Here is a 21,721-nt window from a genome sequence, read left to right as displayed (position 1 = left end):
GGTCGAGTTCGAGACCAGCCACAGTTTGTTTCATAGCACAATTCTACACACGCGTTATGATAGACCATATATAGTACATATATAGATCATTAGTGAGAGAGGAAAATGGAAACGTCAAAAAATGGAGTTGTCGGTGTAAGGGGTAGGGTGAGTCACACTTTTACGAAATCATTGATCCGTCACTGGCTACCCTTCAGCGCTGTAATGATGTCACTGTTCCTCTTTCTCTCCCCGGTGTCTTCGCGTTTTTCTTTTACTCCCTCCTTTTCTCCTTTTTCTCTTTTTCTTTTCCCTTCCTTCCTCTCCTCCTCCTCTTTTTTCCCCTCGTTTTTCCTTTTTTCTTCTCTTTTTTTTCTCTCCTCTTTTTCTTACCCGGGGGGCGCGCGCCCCCAACGCCCCCCCCCCCCCCCCTGGATACGCACCTGATTTATATATGTGATTTCAGATGACAGATGTATACAGAGTACCGTACATGACATGCATAATGCGAATTTTTGCCGTCGTTGAAACGGCTGCAAGCAGTATTTATGCATAGCGCCACCAAATAAAGATCATTTAACCGTCTTCTGTTCATGTTCTGGAAGGTTTGTAAATAAAGGTGTGCTCGGGTTTGGAAGAATATGGAGCAGGATATCACGAATTGGTATATTCTGGGGAGGAGAGTATAACGAATAGGTATTATCTGGGCAATTCCGGGGATTGGTATGATACGTGCGAAAAACGCCACGTCTGCCGTCGAATTATACATGTATTTGTCTCATGTTATAGTAAACGATCAATCTGGCTTTTCGAGTGTTTCCGAAGAGATATCAATTTGACATGTGGGAAGCCAACATTAATTGCAGCTATTAAGATATCTACGTTGGTGATGTGCACCAATTATTCTGACATTGATGCTTTTATTTGACTATAGATACATGATTAGTGTATTAATTTAAACGGCTGCAATGAACAATATCACCCATTTTACATCAGTGGTATATAGACTCCATACTGCACTGAGTAAGAAGAAATGCTCTTGGTCTACCTGAACGTTTAATTTATCTTTCACTGACGAGCGTGTAATTTGCCTGCGTGAAAGTTATGACACAAAACACATGGAGTGAAGTGTTTGTTTTATTTCACTGGAATGATTTGAAGAATTAGAATAATATTATATTATATTATAATTCAGCATTGACGCTATCAGCTCGACAGGGAAGGAAATTATGTCAGCAGTATAAAGCAAAATAATTAAGAATAGCAATTAGCTGTTTAAATGTTCAATGGAAACCTCTAGTCTCTCTCTGCCTTGACATATCTCTCCACCCACCTCTCTCCCTCTCTCCTTCTCTTGCTATATATATATATGTATAAATATATATATATATATATATATATATATATATATATATATATATACATGCATACTCACACGTATCTATCGATCTATACATATATATTCCACGTTTTACATTGATGTTTTGATGTTTCAAACATTAAAAAGCAAATGTTAAATCCTTGTAAAATTCGTTCATTTCCATAATAATGTACTACATTAGACTACTAAAATGGAAGAGGTCCTTCACGTAGCGCGTTTAAAAAAAAAAAAGGAATCAAGGTAAGAGTTGTTTCTGCTACACCTAGAAAACTTACTTCTATTCTAAAAATGCATCGAGTTTTTTTCATATTACATATGCTAACAACTAGCAGTTCAATATTGACTTCATACGGAGCGCGTTTACGAACGCATTGGAAACAAAAACTGTCGTCGTTTTTGGTCCCTACATTTTTGGTCGTAGTTTCATTTCCGTGTAATGTAAACCACAATCGTTATCATCGCCTGTAATAGAATCCCAAAATATGTTGGTTCCGCGTGTTGACCCATCGAAATCGGCGTTCAAATGAACATTCCCACACTCAGCACAGCCATCACCATTGGGACACCTCTCGCAATACCCATTATCTGTAACACAACCAGATGCCACGTCATCGTTGAGTTCTCCAAACCACCAGGCGCCTTTGTGTCTCTCTGCACAATTCAAGTCTGTCCAGTTGTCGTTATCTCGATCATATGTACTAAAAGACATGCTTTTATGCCAGCTCAGTTTATCGTCACCTAATAAAATATGATTAAAGAACATAAATCTCTATAATATATGCGTACCTAGTGCTGATGAAAACATAGTCTCAACCTGAGTTAAATAGAGATCATCAGCACCAAAATATTTGATAATCTTCTTTATTAAAAAAGGCTTGTCTAATCTTACAATCTTGCTAAAACATTCTTATGTTGTTATGCGAAATATTTTACATTTCATTTCATGTTTAGTTACTCATTTCAACTAGTGTACAATATGCACGATAAAATAAAGTATTGATGAATAAGAAAATCTTTAGTTTATAGATTTTTTTTTCTTGTTGTTGATAAAATGGTTATGAATAATTAATATCCAACGCATATGATACGAATAATAGCAAAGATCAACGCTAGTATAATTTCGACAGCAGAACCTTAAAATTCCTCTACCGAGATTCAGCAGGAATTGCAACTACCAGTCCTCCAAACTCGCAAATTGGTTGAAAATTCATTGTTTCCTGCGCTTATGTGCCTATATGTTCAAAACAGAGGTGTACATTTCATTTGGAATGCTTACAAAGCTTAATAAGTGATGGTGTTTACCTGTAGAACTGTTAGAATCGTAATCATCAATATTAACCAATCTGTATTTGCCATTTTCATCGCTGATGCGAAAAAGTTCGTACTTTGCGAAGTAAGAGTTTCCGTGTATGTCAGTTACATCGATTCGTAGACTATAATGGTTTTGATTTGTTAAGAAAGATAATTTCTCATTTCCGAGCCAAAATTCTCGATGGAGGAAACCAAAACCTTGGGTATAATCGTTCCAGTTTCGGTAGAAGTCGATCGAGCCATCAATTCGTCTTTGAAATACCTGAATAAAGTAATTAAGTAAACACAAGTATAGTAGTATGAAATCTAATATAATAGTTGAGGCGGTAGTGTAGGGTTGACGAAGTGGAACAATCTTCCTCCTGTTTTTTATAAGGCTCATAAGTGAGCAACTTCATAAATTAGCTTCAATTTTCTTTCGATATATCCTTTTAAAAAAAACATTTCCAACAAAATATATTGTCATCTAGAGTCGTTGTATTATAATTTACTAAAGCGATCGTTACGTACCGGATTCGAAAGAATATTTGACGTTTACATGTTGTCAAAAGGATGCATTTGAAGGGTAAGCATTATTTGAGGGCCATTACGAACATATTCTCCATCGAGATTTAATTCAGCCAAAATACCCTTGATCATGTGATATGTAGAACTACTCTCCTGAATCGAATACGAACAAGAAGGGTCATACTCACCGTCCAACCACCACCGTCAATTGAATTGTTACAGTAAACCTGAAAGGGTTCCAATGAATCAGTTGGCTGGATCAGATAAACTCCCGACGTCACTTGTTCCCAATCAAACGTGTCATCAAATATTTCATGACAATCTTTCGGAAAAGTAGGTTGACGGTAGTAGACCTCTGAGAAACCAGCTATGAGAAAATTAATGGGATATGTAGAACAAATAAAAATATAACATATATGACATATATAAAGTAGGCTCTATTTAATAACAAGTATAACACTGACAACATACATAACAGAACAAGACTCGACTTGGGCGGATCCGGGATTTTACATCCCTCAATGATATCGTTCTGTTTTTACTCTTTGTTACATAGTATGGTACATTTAATTGCATCCATTTACATTCATGTATCTACTTACTTTCTGTGCTTCTTCTACTCCTGTAACTGTTTGCACTCTCGTCTTTTATTTGATTCACCTATCAGAAATGAACATTACGGAACACTTTAACAGGCTGTATCTATGGTGTTCCCATATTCGATAGCAGTTAAATTAAGATTAATGTTTATGCGAAAAGCTGATTTACCAGTTTCTAAAAGCAAACAAACAATGCTTCAGTTCAATTCCCAACAGCGAACTTGACGACGACAACGAATATAATTTCTTTGTTTCTGTGTTGATTATACAGCCATAAGTACCACCTTAAAAGTACCAGTACCTAGCTCATTACTTGTAGGGCAAAGAGCTTAACAATATTAAACAGATGTATCAAAAAGAATTAACACTTACCGTTTGGCCTCTTGTTGCTGACAATACAAATATCATGAAGGAGGGATATACCAATACGAAGAGAAATGCAGAATTGCACGCCGGCACTATCATCATACCTAAGGCTAGACTCAAACTTCTTAGACACACAATACAAATGACTCAGCGTACCGCGTACATATTTGTCACAGAAGTGGTACTCGTTATGCTTTAGGTTGGCATGTTATATACATTTTTGAGTAGTCGACTAAGAACTGTATGTTCTTATACGTCATCTTCCGTGCAAGCAGAGGGAGAGAGAGGCCTTTTATATATCATATCTGCACAACCTACACTTTCGTTTGCTTCCCGTTGTTTTTAGCTACTCTGCTTGGCGTGTTGTCATTTACTATGAACGAGGAAATGAAATGTTACTAGACTTTACCCATTATCTTTCATGGCAAAGAAGATCTACTGCCAGAAGTAGAACAACGTTGATCTAAGCCTCTGACAAAAAAAAAAATCAAAAATTAAACCCCGCACCACCCCTCCTCCACCTCCTCGCCTACAGACAGCTACGAGAGAATGTTTCCCTGTTGTAAGTGTAATTCAAAAAGTCATCAAGAAACATTTTGACTGGTGCGATGGGGGTGAGTGAAGTTGATATGTCTAGTGTTTGTATTGCTGAAGTGGGGAACAGGTTTTTTTACCACCGCAAAGGTCTGTGATGCGTGGTACTTAAATAAAACGCAGATGCAGATTCTATCCCTAATCATATCATTACGTTGTGTGGTTGAACTAGGTACTAGTTGCGTTATAGCTTCATAACTGTGACACGCACTGATGAACACAATCCCCATGGACGTAAGGAATTGATATTGAGATGGATTACTACAATAGTTTATATGCATAATTTGCAAGTTTCTCATATAGCTCCCCTACAGATAATTCAGAATGCTGCTGCGCGCCAAGTCTCACTCACTAAAACGTTTGATCTTCACCCCTGCACTCCGTTTATTGCATCTTCCCGTCTCTCTGCCAATCCAGTTTGAGATCCTACTTCTCACCTACAAAGCGATCACCGGGCTTGCCCCTCATTATACCACTGACCTTCTTACTCATTTGCGTCGGTCAACTACAGTTACGCTTTGATCTTCCTATCATGCGCATTTGCTATAAACTCCTGGTCAACGTACCCGCACTCGTTATGGCGGCCGTGCCTTTTCTGACGCTGCGCCTCCTGTTTGGAACGAACTCCCATTTCACGTTCGTGACTTTCTATTTTCAAGAGACAACTTAAAACATTCCTGTTTGATTCCAAGTTCACTTATTTTCTTGGTTTCCTGTGTCTCTTTCCTACTTTGTGAAGCGCTTTGAAACGCTGTATTAAGCGCTATATAAATATAATTTATTATCATTATCATTAATTAGCAAGTGTGATGATATTAAATGCAAGTAATCGACACGGGGATAATTCCTATACCGGAAATGGCAACATCTAGTCCCATAGCAATTTGTAACAGTTTTTTATGGAAGAGCCACCAGCCGCTTCGCTGCATCACGGCGCAGTTTAGGTAACATCCGTCATTATCTATGTTATGGGTGCAGAAAGATTCACCGCTGCTGTTATAGTGAAAATTACCTCGAAACGGTGGTAACGGGAATGGACAATAATAAAGGAAGTGAGAAGTGTCTCGTTTGCGGCAGGGTAGAACAACTGCAGCTAGACATGGACAATATATGTACAGTGTCCTAACGGTTCTTGGAACACGAATTTCTGGATTTTCCACAATATTTGCTGGAAATACGTTCAGTTTAATGACTTCCTTGATTTCCCACTTAACGAAAAGTGCAATAAAGCATCACGCAAGGAAGTAAACAAAAAATCACGAAAGTGTGTGAACACGCCCCACAAGTTTTATTCAAGAATAAACAAAATTTTTTTAATATAATATATTGTAATAGATATGTAGATCCAAGTACTCATTGACTATAAGCAATTTTAATATTTATGTTCTCTTTTCCTTCTTAATGCTTCCTATGTTCTTATTTTTTCTGAATTTTATAGAATTAGAAGAGTATAGGATAAGGGAAAACCAATACTTATTTCATAAGATGCCTCGGCGAATGTGAACATGCAAATATTACGCAGTATTCTGCAATGAACTGAATTCGGTAGTATCTTACTAGCAATGAATGATGCAATAAAAAAAAAATCATCGCATTTGATTTTGCCAGATTGTAAAGTGAAATCTAGAAAGGTGATGTCGATAGAAGCTTTTGTTGGCCTCTTGTTTACTCTTTTTCGTGAAATCGGAAACTTAAAGCAACTATTTGTTTCTTCATGCGTGTTTAATGAATTAGTTTCAATAACCCACGCAACCCACAATCACACTGTAGCATGATCTCTCATGGTTCTTATTAGGTGGGTTGTGCAGGCGTTAGGAGTTTTTGGTTGTCCAATTTCAGAAACTCTACAAAAAAATACGTTATGAAAGTACTGTTACTCAGATAGAATTATGACTGCAGTTAAATGTGTTAGATGCTAGGCAATCATGTAGATTGTTTCGCCTGACAGAAGTTAATTAATTTGCAATGCATGACTTCTAGCAAGCTCAATAAATACCGCCATGACACCGTTTACAATTCTAAATAGTATTGATCGTTTCATGATGTAAACTCTTTAATCGTTTCATGATACAAACGCTACGGGTTATTATTTATCGATTTATGCAATACAAAATTGTAGCTCAGTGCACTCCATAATATAGTTCAAAAATCTACCGAAGCCTTTATGAAGCATTGCAAACTATTCAAATGTTCTTATTTTACTTTCAATTTAAACACAATGATGGTGAATTAATTAAATCAGTAGCCTACTGCAGTGTATAGCAGTCTTTTCATACGGACACAATGACATGCAGGCTAAATGACCAACAAGTTTTTTGTTTATATTCTATGAACTCTTTTGAACTGTTTGACGATGACAAACACGTTTCCTTTATCTTTTTGCTTTATGTAAACAGAACCCATCCGGACAGGCTGTACTTAAACTTTAGGGACGATGAGGGCATAAACTTGATATATACATATATGCTGAAGTGGTATTGTGTATAAGTGATTCTAAGTTCGTGAATGTTCAGAATATTGTTTTCTCTATGTGGAAGTACATATTTTCACATTTCAAGTTAAGACTTATTGATGGGGGGGGGGGGGGTTGATGGGTTTGATGTACTTGGCACAAAAGTGTCGAAATTTGTTTGATTGTCTAATCGAAAAGCATTAAGGAAGGTTAATGTTCGGAGTGAGTTAGCTCATGCAACAACCGTGACACTTTCAGTTAATTGAAATCAATGTAATTCACTAGTCTAGTTCATTGTTAAATAATGCATACGAAGGATATGGTTGTCACTTGTTGAATGCGTATAAATGGAAATGGAACTTTCTGGTATGTTGAGGTATTACTTGGTTTCCCTTAAAATGTTGTAGTTCTGTGTACATTGTCAGATTTGAAAGCACCCGAGGTGCACTCTATACAATACGTAATAAGTTCTAATTGTCAATTATAGAAAGTGTATACTGTGTAAATATATATATATATGTATATATATATATTTATATATATATATATATATATATATATATATATTTATATATATATATATATATATATATATATATATATATATATATATATATATATATATATATATATATATATATATATATATATATATATATATATATATATATATATATATATATATATATATGCGACTGTTCACATGGTTGACTCTGTCGATGTTTTCTTCTTAACCTGGCACCTTATAAAACACTTACCTGGGTAATCTTAGGAACGAGGAAATACTCTTTATCCTGTGCGTGTAACACATTACATTTAAAGAAAACTATTGAATATCCCTCAGACTCTTCGTAGCGGTGTGACCTAGTTGGCAATAAAACATATTAATAAAGAAAAAACAAAAACAGGAAACCCACAGTGAGAAAGCCATGAAGTGTAAACATTAAGGCTTTAATAAGTTATGTTTGCAAAATTGCAAATTTTTATAGTATTGGCAACTACAAATAAGTACCGTAGAATTAACAAGAATGTATAAAAACAGGTGTGCCTGTTTACAATAGAAGAAAATATGTAGCTTTCGATGGGGGAATTAGGATCCCTAAAATGATTTATTTTAGTTAAAATATGATACCTTTACCATAATAAACGAGTATGGATGTCGAATCAACGAAAGAGATCTATTGAATTCAAGAAAAAGTTAATTTCATTTCGCTAGTTTATTACCTCATCATACTGCAGTGACGGGATAACAGGGGGCAAGGGGGAAATTGCCCCTACCCCCTTCCCCACCATTTCCCCATACCTTGTGTTTTGTTTTTATCGGATTCGATCGGTATACCACAGCAACACTGACAAGTCTACCATACTTTTATACTGCTTTATATGTCACTACACAGGCTATAAGAAAGATGGATCCATTGTGACGATTATTATTTCGATCCGAAACGCACTGGTACTAGTATACTACTACTACTACCAATGTGACTGTGACAGGGGTAGGAGTCGGGGGGGGGGGCACTGGGGGCTCGTTTTCCCAAAATAGCAAATGTGCCCTACTGACATTTAAAATGTCCCCTTTGATGAAGAACTGTCTTTGGATATCTTGAGCCTTTGTTAATTTTGATATTTTATTTGAATTACTCACGTGCACCATAATAGTATTGATAGCATACTAACACATCATATATATGTAAGTGATATGGCAGGTGTGTATCGGATTATAGCATGACGAGTAGTGGTTGTGGAATGAGAAATTGCCCTTCTGATGTTGTGCCCCCACTTTTTGGAAGCTTCTTCCCCCCCCCCCCTGGTCACTGTGGCATTTGGTTCTATGCATCATTCCACACAAGTGAGCCTTCCTCCAGAACTGCTGCTATCGATGACTCATACAGCTCTCTCACTTTGTCTTGGTCACTTGTTGATTAGTCAACTCCACAGGTAACATTGACCAATTGTTACTTTTTATATTGCTAAATGAATCTGGCAACACATTTATGCAGATAGCATGATTGCGTTTTCAAATACACAACTAGTAATGGGATGTAACATATAACATATTTATGACTTATCAAATTCACCGCCTCCCCTTAGACCCCTCCCGCAGGTTTGTCCCTCACTTTCAGACCTCAAATCCCACAGATGCCCTACTGCATTTTAGGTCATCAGTTCTTCGTCTATAATATAACAACAATTAGTAAATGCTCCAAATTATATTGCTAAATTGTCATGCCACTTCTTAGGTTTTTATAATTGCTTTATTTCTGTAGTTTAACGATGCCAAGAAATGAAAATTAAATATGACGTATGCTCTTGCATCATTTCAATACCTTTTAAGGTAGTAACTTGTACCGTACTGTAATGGTGCCATGAAATCTGAACATAAACCACGTGAGCCACACCGAATGTCCTTGACAGGAGTACTTATATAATATATAATATGTCTAGACGAATAATATGTCTAGACGAGTGAGTATGAGAACGGTTCCCTAGCAACACTGTACAATTCCGGATAATTTCGTATGTAGCTCAATTGTTGCAGTATGGATTAGAAATTCATTCCAGCCTTAAACAGCGAGAGGTAACTTGTTATCATGTTGTCCTTGTTTAAAAGACATCGTGGGGGTTTAACCTCTCTTTTTCTCATCATTTTTATTTCCAGCAGCGTGTCTTCTCAACGAGAGGTAAGTTTTTTTCCTTTACTTTTACATTTCATTTGTAACATCTGTACCGTTTCGATGTTCAAGCAGAACTCAATTGATTGTTTTCGATCTGCGATGTTAAACCTTGTTACACTCTCTGTTAGCGATTTACTTTCAGTTGATCTATCTAAGAGTTAAAAATATTACTTCAAAAATGCTAACTTACAGTAAAAAAGAAGTCGAATTCGATTAAGTCACACGTACTGGTTGTAAATTTATCGTTTCGCGTTTTGAGTCTTCTATTACTATAAATAGTAGTATAGAATACATTTACCAAAGGGTATATTTTACATGATTCCCTTAATTTCTATAATAATGACTCTGTTCAAGAAACCATCAGACGGATTCGTTCAATTGAAGTACATATCATTTATTCATATAAATTTAATGTGCGAAATATAGACACACTGTGAACAGTAAAATACATTGTCGTTGAAAACAAAAAAAAAGCGGAGTATCTTAGTTAGCCGCGATTTGTACTTAATATACTTGAATTATTGCGCTTTTTTTTGTGGCGTTGTTATAAAAACGTTATATTTTGACAGACACGGAGGAAATAGAAAGAAAAATTCAATATTAAAATAATATACCTATCAATACCATATATAGAAAATCGTTGATTTTATATAGGCTAATCTACCACAGCAAAATGAATTGAAGAGGTTTAGAACGTTAAAGCAATGACCTATGTGTCTACTTGTCTTACTAAAGTATGTCTGTAATGCTCCAACCGATAATCTAACCCGTTAATACCCCTACCCTATTTTTTTACTTCTTACCTGATTAATTAACATTTACACAGCTAAACCGAGACTTTCTACTTTACGGCTACGTCAATCGAAATCTAATGTTGATCTATATATCATTTAATAACTAAATTTCCCTTATCCACATAAAACAAAAATGTTATATTCATATAGCCTAAGATTTTTATTTTTCCTTTCTTTTGTTTAAATGTCTGTATTTGATGGCAATGGGAGAGTTACTGAATAATAACTATTCAACGACATTTTTTACACAACAAACATTTTATCTTACCAAATGCTCACGTTGTAATATTTACACTTAGATTAGTTATGATTAAGTGCTTTAATCAATAAATGTATTTAATCTTGAAAATCCCGATCCGACTCATAAACTGAATTTACTTCGAAAAGTCTAGACTTTTCGTAGACGCCTGCTAATTATAGGAAACAACATTTGACTCTACTTCTGACACGTTGTTTTAATATGTTGATGTACATATATTTAAATTCCGCTATTTCGCATCATGAAAATGTTACAAAATATTCAACAAAAGAGAAATCTTGACAACGCAGATTTGGTTTGTTAACATTTACTAACGAGTCAAAAACAAAACAAAAACACAACAGTACTTTTTCTGTCCGTCATTTGGAGATATCGAAGATTTAGGCGGTGCGATTTTGAATAGATATCTGAGAATATTCAGCTTTGACGAACATATGCCTTCTTGAAAACTTTAACTTTATCATATAAACACCCAGTGGATATGAAAGAGCCATTTTCTTTGAGTTTCACTTATTTGGTAAAACACACAATCTTTCTAAAACAATAGTCCTTTCTGTCTCTGGGAACGCAGTTTAATATTCTGTCACCCAAATTCTTCTTGATTTACTTTATTAGAAAATCATGATAATGTACCGTTGTAGTCTTTTGCAAAAAGTCAATGCTCAGGATGCCAACTCTTGAACTTAGAAAACTTGTCGAAATATTATGATAACGTATCGAAGTAGTTAATGATTTTTTTAAATTATTGTGTGAACAATTTTATTGAAAAAGTCATTACGCAGGATGCTTGCTTTTTTCAAGTCAACTCTAAGTTATAAGACAATACATTTTGTTATCTCATTATTAAGTAAACCTTAAGGTCATGAACAGTTACTTTAATTACATGATAATTGATAAATGCCTGTCAATTTGATTTTTTCGTCTATGCCCAGACAACGTTTTTCAAAATTTAAAGGACAATGTCTAAGTTAACAATTCTACAAAATACTTAGTAAAATAACGAAATAATGATAACATTTTCTTAGAGGTAGTTTCTTCTCTAAAGTTAACGATGAAAACTAAAGGTTAACAAACCGCTGCAATAAACGTCAAACGATTAGCGTATTGTGTACATTTTGTTCTTTGCAATATCAAAACGCGTTCTCGGTGGCTGTCAAACATGTTTAATCTACCTTTTCATATAATGTTTCGTAAGCTCTAAAGATGCATAGTCGATTAAAGAAAATTGTTCTAATTCCGTTACATTAAATACGCTGTCGACTTAATTAACTACTTAACTAGTATAATTTATTTAGGTTGTATACTAAAATTAATGTAAATGTACAATGGCAATAAAGAAAATCAAAAGATATACTAACTTTACTCATCCAAACGTTGCTGTTGTAAGAATTGTCAATTGATTTAATCGCTGATGTCGTTGTTAGTTCATTGTCGCCACAAATTTTCATCTTTGTCAGATTTATCCCAAACAGCTGCATGATATCAAAAAAGAATTTGCTCTATTAATAATTCCGATCATTTAATGTGTGTAAAGGTTATATATTTTTTCATTGCCAGTACAAAGAACAATTTCAATTTAATTCAAATTCGCGAATACATAATGCAGATGTGAAATTTGCAAAGTATTTTTATGAACATGTTTCATGTGAATTAGTTAAATTAAACAATTTACAAGAAAAATATGTTATTATGAAGATTCTAACGGTTCTTTTATATAATTATGTTTTCTACAAAAATTCTATCGAACGTTACTATACATTAGAACCAAATCATTATTAACCAATAGGTCTCCTTAAAAAAAAAATGTTTTAAACTATAAAAGTAATATCAAGAACGTGATACCTAATGGGCATATAGTAAATGTTCATTGTTTAGAACAAATTGATGGGCATAAAAACACTCTGAATATATGGGATATTAAAAGACAATGCTAAACTCAAACCTTAACTTTCATCGTTTGTGTTTTGTACTGAGAAAAGTGACATCTTTATCGGATTACTTTTAATCTTCAATATTCACCTGTATTCACGTAATTATTAAAACTGCTTATCATATTTATTGTCATACTCCTCTACAACTCAACCAAACTTTGTCGTGTCTATGTTGTTTTTCTTTTTGTTTTCAATAAACGGCAGCTATCTACTAATACAGATACATGACTGCGTCAATAACTCTTCTCTAACTTGTCCAAAAATAACAAGCAGCTATTTGAAATGTTGCAATTGATAGATGAGAAAATAAAATAAAAAGTTGGACTAACCTAAACATAGGACAATGGAAAATAAGAAAAATGTAACGTTGACATATTTTACTATATAATTGTACCTTGTCCTTATTGGACGATCATTGTTAATAAATATTTTTGACCTTATTTTAGCCGGAACGTCAAAGGAGCATTAGTGACTACGGAGACCAAACGTTAAGTAAGTGTTTCTATCACATTAAAAACTTCCAAACGTTAACAACGTTATAGCATTTTCTTAACCTTATCTGCTCTCTCTTCTCCCTTCTCCCCTCTCCTTCCCCTTTACCCCAACCACAAGCTAACCTCCAAAGACGAGTGAAAATAATATTGTTTTTCTTTAAGATAAAACTATATAATAACATTTGGAGAATTTCCAAACAATTATGAACGTATATGATATACAAATCGTTTGGGAAGTATCCACAAAGATATCATATTTTGTTAACATAACATTTGTGAGTATAATAAGCACTATGTAACTTCAAAGACTTTTAATTTCAAAGAATGTTAATTTCTAAAGAATGTTAATTCTAAAAATGTTTTATGTTAACTTCTATCATATTAAAAACTTCATAACGTTAACAACGTTGAAGCAACGTTATAGCAACATTGTAGCATTTCTATCATGTTAATTTCTATCATATTAAAATCTTCAAAACGTTAACAACGTTGTAGCATTTTCTTACCCGTATATCCTCTCCCCTCTCCATTCTCCTTCCCCATTGCCCCAACCACAAGCTAATTTCCAAAGACGAGTAAAAGTAATATTGTTTGTCTTTAAGATAAAACTGTATAATAACATTTGGAGAATTTCCAAACAATTATAAACGTATATGATATACAAATCGTTTGGGAAGTATCTTCAAAGATATCATATGTTGTTAACATATCAATTGTAAGTATAATAAGCACTATATAACTTCAAAGACTTTTAATTTTTTTAAAGATAATTTGTTTACTTTAGTACCTTTTTGTGTATGAAAATTATGATGTATAGGAAACGAATTTCGTTAAAAAAATATTGATCGTCTTTAAAATGAGGTTTTTAATTTGCTATGTATTATTCAAATGCTTAACTTACCAAATTTTTCAGGGATATAAGATAAAACGAGTGACTTCATTTAAAAAAAAAATGGAAAATGTTTGAAATAGTACAGACCAGTAAGTAATAGTAACTAGATTTTAAAATCACATCTTCGTAATTGCCCATGCCAAACTTTTATAACGTGATCAGGAAATGACGCAAGTGGTTGTGAACATTGACAAAGTAAACACTAAAGGTAGGCTATATGATCTCTGTTGTCAAACAAGTGTCTCCGGAGTTATGAAACCTCTTAGCTTGATGTAAGTTATGGTTATGTTGTGTTACTTTTTCCTTTTAGCGTCATCGTTTTTCCTCTACCAACGTGCTGAATATCCACGAGACTGCCATGAAGTGCTAAGCCAATGTCCATCGTCTAGAAACGATGGTGTTTACGTCATCAAACCAGACGGCTATCCTGAACCTTTTGAAGTATCTTGTAACAACAGTCTAGGTGATGGTGGATGGACGGTAGGTGTTGTATTTTATACTGTGAATATTGTATTTACATTGCAAGATTTGTCACCACAATTGAAATTATTCTGGTTGAAATAATACATTTCTCATACTACAGAACTTTTCATATTATTATGATGTAATAGTATATAGTTTGATGTTACATTGGGCTAGGCAAGCTTTACACAATATTTATGTCTTACAAAAAGAGGTTGGTCGAATCATCTGTCATGCTCTTTCGCAAAAGCAGTCTGCACCATTCTTATATTCCTACATGGTTTTCCAATACGTTTTAATACTTTCCACATATTCCTGACTTCAATAAGAATACTAAATTGGCGAAGATGACACAACTCATATATTGGTAATATTTATATAGTATTCGCATCAATATACATTTTGTGTGGTTTGTAAGTGATTTTAATTTGTTTTTTAATATCGCATTCTTCTCTTCCTGCAGGTTGTTTGTTCCATGTTTCAGTATAGTTTTGCCTTTCTTTTGTTTCACACTTGTCTTACAGGTAATAACTAACGATCTTGCAATGCAATCAGTTTGATATTTGTAAGTCTCAAGTTATTTCAACAGGTCATACAAAGACGAGAGGATAGTTCAATCAACTTCAATCGTACGTGGGACGAATATGAAAACGGTTTTGGTTTCCTTTCTCATGAATTTTGGCTCGGCAATGAGAAGATATCCTACATCACCAATCAGAGGAAATATCAGCTACGCATGGATATAACTACAGAATCCGGTTGTTCATTCTTCGTGACGTATGAAACTTTCCGCATCAGTGACAGCTTCAGTCATTACAAACTGGTTAGCACCGGAGAGTATACCGGAACAACAGGTGGGTTTTTAAACTGATACACTTCTTAACTGGACACGTTTCTTGCCCGAAGTGACATTTAATATGTTTGCTAACCGTTAAACAGTGAAATTAAAATATTGCGATTTTGGCTGTTCACACATGTTTCAATAAATCGATGATATTAATATGTTTGACCTGCGGTGTGATACAGAGCGGGAATGTTTCGCTTACTAACGATATACTTTCCACCTGAACCAACCTGACATCCATGCCATTAACCAAGGTATCTTTAGATGAATGAGCTCGTAGTAATATTTAATATTCATTTTGCAGCATGTAAATTTACTTTCATGAGCACGTTGTTGGCCACTGCTATCAAGCAATTAGCTCAGACTTAGTTTCTTCACAAATAGATGTATTTTGTTCATCTAGTAAGGGCAGAGAGCAGTTTGCTATTTATTTCATTGGTTTATTTAGATATATCATTTTAGCTGTGAAGCATGTTTCGCATTTTTATACAATATCAAATGAAAATTAATGAACATGATGTGTTATTGAGATAATAGACCATCGTACACTTTGCATAAAGCTTTCCTTTTCGATGTCGTAACTTAATCGTTCTTCCTATTCCAGACCCATGCATCGTGTGGTGTCCCACCAACAAGGTTCTCAACAGGTGTAAATGCGAAGGTTCATGCGCCGATCCTACATGCACCGAATCATGCTCTACTACACCCACTTGCGTTTGTCCCGATGGGTTCTTGATGGACGGGGAAGACTGTATACCTAGAGAGGACTGTGGTTGCTTCATAGAGGAAGCGGAGAAAGGCCAAGGAGTAGTCCTAGCGGTAAGATACCATTTCCTAAATGTTTACGTATCAAACTAATTTACAATGAGAAGAAATGCCGGAACAAAACAGTTATTATAGTGCGTGAAATGATAAATTTTAAAAACGTAAAACATTTACCCTGCAGCTGCTCTAAGTTTATGAAGGAATGCCACCTATTGCTCTGTTTATTATGCCTTGACATGAAACATTGAGTATTCCCATAGAAGGATTTTTTGTATCATGTATCTACTTGAAATGCTCACCGTTTTATCTCGTTAGGAAGGTGAAGTATATGTGAACCCTTCTTGTACCAAGCGATGTTCTTGCAACAGCGGTCTGTTAAGCTGTGACGATACATACCGTTGCAGTCCCAATGCTAACTGTGAGGAACGACGAGGTATATTAAAGTGTTACTGTAACACAGGGTACACGGGCGACGGAGTCCGGTGTATTCAAGCCACTTCCCCAGACTGTGGTGGATTAAGAGGAGAAATATCGAATAGCATCCAAAGTATACAACCAGCTGGGCAAGATGTGCCATTTCAGGTCACGTGCGATGTCACAGATGGAGGAGGCTGGTTGGTATGTAACTGATTGTCCATTCATGTGTTTGTTATTTCAAGGTTCAATATTGGTAACGTTCCATTCATTTAAATTTCGTCGTCATTGTTGTACTTCTTATCAGGTTCACAACTGATTATAAAAGGAAATGCAGTGGTCCATCTGGACGCTGTAAGATATTAAATCTCACCAAAAAGTTTGTTAACTTTGAAACTTAGTCTAAAGCGGTTCCTGTCTTAATGTAATGGCACTAGGATAGTGGAGTTGAGGGTCTATCAATTTGATTGATTTGTGTTTCATGTATCATGGAAACATTTCCGGTACGAATATTTCTATATTTTAGCATAAGTATTATTTAAAGTAGGTCTAGATTATATTTGATCAACTAAGAGAGAGTCATGTATATTTCGCCCTATATTGACGATAATTATAGCGAATGATTAATGACGTTATATTTACTAATGTACAATTGCAGTTGCCTAGACATGTCTTGTTCGTGGTTATTTAAAAAGAAACTGCTTTGCATGAAGAGATATGCAAATCGAAATTTGATCCTAAATTCATTTCATCATATGCATGAAAATACAAGCTCGACTTCTACCGTTGGAGAAGCAATGAAATATTTTTGACTTTTGCATCTGCATTCATATCAAGTTGATGAACATGTATGATAACCCTTGCAGCAAAATAGTTACCGTTCATTCAAGATCGATAACCAGCTTTTTTATTGATTAAGTCCTTCTTCTTTTAATTACTGAACTGACAGGTTTTTCAACGCCGTGTTGATAGTAGTGTCGACTTTTACCTATACTGGGACGATTACAAAAATGGTTTCGGCGATATCGATGGAAATTTCTGGCTTGGAAATGACAAACTTGCAGCGTTGATGAGCCAAACACAATATGAGCTAAGAATAGACTTTGTTTCCAAATCTGGAGAACATTACTATGCAAAGTACAGTTCCTTTAGTGTAGGCAATGAGGGAACTAATTACCTACTCAGCGTCAGTGGTTATGACTCTTCCAGTACAGTAGGTGAGTTGTTCTTCTTCTTTCCCAACTACATTTTATAATCTGATTTGTAAGGTAGTCAATAAAATAATAGCCAAATGACCTATTATTGACGGACTTCTTTCAATGGTTATGAAAAATGTGGAATCGCTATATATATATTAATAACAATGTGGTTAGCCATTTAAAGTCTGTAGGTTTGGCATATTCGACTATAGACTTTAACTACGTTTAAATCATCTAGGAAGTTACCACAGGCTAGATGCTTTATAGATAGACAGATAAACAAAAACTCTAATGAGAATCCACTATTAACTTTACATTAAGACGAAGCTAATATCATACGTACGGTAGCAGCTATATGTGCTGTAAATTAAACTAGGTTACCTTATTTATATTTCATTGCACGTAACAGCGGGCGAATGATGGATAAACCTCGTACATATTTATTTTAAATGTCACTGTTCGTCGTAGCTTCTCACCGCATATAATCGACCAGGCTGGACACATGTAATATGGTTTTAGCATGCCGTAACGCCCAGTGTATATGACATGGAATACCAGCTTTAAGTGTGAAGTAAAATACATGGAGCTCCATAATCACAAATGTTAAATGGATATGGCCATTTAGGTGTAATGTTGTAAAATGATGCTATCAGATTTATCAAAAAGTTTATGTAGTGCAGCCTCTACCCCCCCCCCCCTCTCCAAAAACAAATGTATAACAAAATGTTGATATGAAATTTACGTTATGTGATGGGGGAATATTGTAATTTGATTTGGTAACGGCTGCAACCTGTCATTTTAATTTAGGTTTCAAATTTTCAGAAAGAAAACAATAAACCGATAGTCTAGCAATATCATATTTCAAAATATTATCACTTTGGATTCACAATGGTGAAATATAGCATCATGATTTATCAAGAAAGAGAGATTATTAATATTTGAAATATTCAGAGTGTTATTACTAAAAATAACGAAGTAAATAAACCGACTTAATGTCATACCGTCATCGTTATGCAAAACAACTATAATATAAAAAGTTAATTTCATTTACTTTCATATAATGAACGAAATACAAGCACGTATTCAACTAACTGTCTCATGTAAGCACACTAAGTGGCTCATGCCGATAGCTATCCCGAACACACGATCACATTATCACACAAAGGTGTGTGTTTTTTTCCTACAAATTATTAGTACTATAACAAATATTGGAGCAACATAACAGGCAATATGTACACACACCATATCTTCTCTATTGACCACTACGTATACAAAAGGCTGAGATGTATGCGCGATGACATGATTAGACCTGTCACAACATCACACAATATCTCATACAGAGTGCAGCTCGTGGTTACAACAAAATATAGAAAGATAATATGAATAGCAAACCTGTCAGATTTTAATAGTTAATAGCTCCATAAACTGACCAGTCAATATTTTATAATACTATCAGCATTGTAATATGTATCGCCCTCATTTCGTTCTATAACTTTTAGTGATTTGAAACACTCTTGTTTTCTTCTTACTTAGGTTACGACGCTATGCGTTATCACAACGGTGAAGAATTCTCTACACGAGATGAGGACAACGACGATGATTCTTATTCTTATTATTATAATATTGCCGATTATTATAGTAGCGCATGGTGGTACGGTTATTATTATTATTGTGACCTCAATCCACCGTACACTGGATCGTATACCATTTATTGGTATAATTTCCCTGGCGGTCATTACAACATAAGGTCAACAGAAATGAAAATACGGCCTCGAACCTGATGAAGTGTTGAAGAAACCAAGCGAACAAGACGTACAAAATACATTTGGTGGATGTTTTTCGTTCAAAAACCGTCCTCACTTATTCTGTTAATAACTAATTCAACAGTGATTTCCAAATGCAAATAATTTAGTACTTAAAGTCTACCCTACTGTAAAGATTCAAAATCCTCAAATATTCGATACGTTCGATGCATTACTTTCGATGAACCTCGCTGGCCAGAGTATTCCAGATAACAATAAATTATCAAGAAAAAAAAAGAAGAGCTACCGAGGTTTTGTATTTACAGAAACGTTTGAAGAGTAATATAACAAGGAGGAAATTGTAGTAGTACTCTGACTATATTTTAAAATTTAGATAAATGTTCGATTTCATTGGGAAAGGTTGCCTGTTGGCCACTTGTGAATCACTGTAGATAACGATTTTATAACGATAAATTAGTGAGGTAAAGACTGGACAATACTGAATAACAACCAATTTGGCATAAGAAGAATCTGTTAAAATAAATAAGCGTGAACAAATAAAGAAATAAATTATGATTTGTTGTCTTTTTCTTTATATAACTTCATCATACTTTCTGGCAAATGATTAACACCAACAACCATTTATTGACTCATATAAATGTGCTATCTTTTAGCTAACAAACAGTTACCCAAAGAATGCTTTTTACTTTGATGAGGTTTGTGCCTGAGTGTGTGAATATGCTGATAAATTCATCCACGTGTTTTACAGGGCCTCTGATATAGAAAAGAAATTACCAAAACATATCATCGCCATTTAAGTTGACACCATGATTTCGTTGTAATTGACGGTTATTTTCCCTACTATATGGTAAACCCTCTTTGTATTATTGGCAGACTAACATCTTGAAGCCTCATTTTTTTGAGTTATGATTCTAAAACAGAAAATATTACATTTGGTAAATGTCTTTGGATGACTCGTGTAGCCGATACCTACTATGCGGTTTTAACATATGTGAATTTGTTTCTTTACTGTATTTTTAAACCATAAGACGCATTGCAAGTGAACACAGAACGAGATTGATAAAATTTTTTCGGGAGATAAATCTTGAAGCAAGCTGTGCACACGAACATAACCATTAGACACATTTTCTTTAAATGCAGTAGATTTACAACTGGAATTTAGTCAGTTTAAACACTTAAAATCAGGGTTGCCGGACAACTACCCCCGGATAAATACCCCCTCTGACATAAACCCCCGGACTCTTACCCCCGGGACAAGTATCCCCTGGCAATCACACCCCCTAACAAAAAAACCCGAAGACGAATACCTCCGAGGATAAGTATCCCCAGACAATTACCCCCCGGTCATACACCCCGAGGACAATTACCCCGAGGACAATTACCCCCCAACCCCCGGCAATTACCTTCGGGATTACACCGGCACAGATACCTGACCCAGGTTACTAACCGAACTAAACGAGATTACGCTCAAGTCCCCACCCCCACCCCCCGAGCCCGTAAACCAAGCGTATCTTTAGCTGGTGAACCCCGTAGTACGAAAGCCCATTCGAGCCATGAAAGAATATTTTGAGATGCTTCTCGATGATAATTAATCCCATTCTCAGTGGAAGACCCCTTGACACCAATCTCATACCGATAAGCCATTCTCACAACATACAGGTATCATAATAAAACAAAAACTGTTAGCAAACTCATGAGTATCCACTAAATAGCCCGTATAAGAGAATGTGTTAAAGTAAGACCTCACGTTTCGATCCTAGCAGGATCTTTTCCAGGGGCTGAATGACAAAGTAACAGAAACTACAAGGGACTAAAATACATAATACAGATATATAGCACAATATTCAGGGATGACAGAAGGGAGTTATGTCTTTTGGTAAGCCGAGTAACAGATTGGGTGCAATTTCCGTTGTCTTTGAGGTAACGGAGAAGCTTTATTTCATTTATATATTTCTTTATATTATCATAGCCAAAGCTTAACACAGACATTACTGCTACATGCATGGCACCTGGACGCTTGTGACATTACCTGTCGGGAAG

General features: G+C 35.0%; 2 protein-coding genes and 1 long non-coding RNA gene across 3 annotated transcripts; 2 read left to right on the top strand and 1 right to left on the bottom strand.

Moving 5' to 3' along the window:
* Positions 1-1,489: 1,489 nt before the first annotated feature.
* LOC139973923 (fibrinogen-like protein A) lies at positions 1,490-4,242 on the bottom strand. Its single transcript, XM_071980813.1, has 5 exons — positions 4,150-4,242; positions 3,781-3,838; positions 3,367-3,545; positions 2,663-2,933; positions 1,490-2,098 (listed from the first exon to the last, which is right to left on the bottom strand). The coding sequence occupies exons 1-5, from the start codon at positions 4,240-4,242 to the stop codon at positions 1,764-1,766; spliced, it is 936 nt and encodes a 311-aa protein (XP_071836914.1). The 3' UTR covers positions 1,490-1,763.
* Positions 4,243-9,750: 5,508 nt separating this feature from the next.
* LOC139974241 (uncharacterized) lies at positions 9,751-14,733 on the top strand. Its single transcript, XR_011795423.1, has 3 exons — positions 9,751-9,870; positions 13,295-13,340; positions 14,545-14,733. It is a non-coding gene; the product is annotated as an uncharacterized lncRNA (long non-coding RNA).
* A 557-nt stretch (positions 14,734-15,290) lies between these two features.
* On the top strand, positions 15,291-20,233 carry LOC139974229 (microfibril-associated glycoprotein 4-like). The gene is made up of 5 exons (XM_071981234.1): positions 15,291-15,550; positions 16,145-16,359; positions 16,621-16,923; positions 17,669-17,936; positions 19,452-20,233. The coding sequence occupies exons 1-5, from the start codon at positions 15,433-15,435 to the stop codon at positions 19,697-19,699; spliced, it is 1,152 nt and encodes a 383-aa protein (XP_071837335.1). The 5' UTR covers positions 15,291-15,432; the 3' UTR covers positions 19,700-20,233.
* Positions 20,234-21,721: the final 1,488 nt, after the last annotated feature.

Source organism: Apostichopus japonicus, chromosome 9 (assembly GCF_037975245.1).
Source record: "Apostichopus japonicus isolate 1M-3 chromosome 9, ASM3797524v1, whole genome shotgun sequence".
NCBI lineage: Eukaryota > Metazoa > Echinodermata > Holothuroidea > Aspidochirotida > Stichopodidae > Apostichopus > Apostichopus japonicus.
This window is presented reverse-complemented; position numbering and strand designations above follow the sequence as displayed.

Excerpts from the sequence above, each read along its gene's own strand:
- LOC139973923 (XM_071980813.1), bottom strand. The coding sequence starts at position 4,242 with ATGATAGTGCCGGCGTGCAATTCTGCATTTCTCTTCGTATTGGTATAT. Across the intron at positions 3,839-4,149 it reads CAGCAACAAGAGGCCAAACG|GTGAATCAAATAAAAGACGA; the intron begins GTAAGTGTTAAT and ends CATTTCTGATAG. Across the intron at positions 3,546-3,780 it reads GAGTAGAAGAAGCACAGAAA|CTGGTTTCTCAGAGGTCTAC; the intron begins GTAAGTAGATAC and ends ATTTTCTCATAG.
- LOC139974229 (XM_071981234.1), top strand. The coding sequence starts at position 15,433 with ATGGATATAACTACAGAATCCGGTTGTTCATTCTTCGTGACGTATGAA. Across the intron at positions 15,551-16,144 it reads AGAGTATACCGGAACAACAG|ACCCATGCATCGTGTGGTGT; the intron begins GTGGGTTTTTAA and ends TTCCTATTCCAG. Across the intron at positions 17,937-19,451 it reads TGACTCTTCCAGTACAGTAG|GTTACGACGCTATGCGTTAT; the intron begins GTGAGTTGTTCT and ends CTTCTTACTTAG.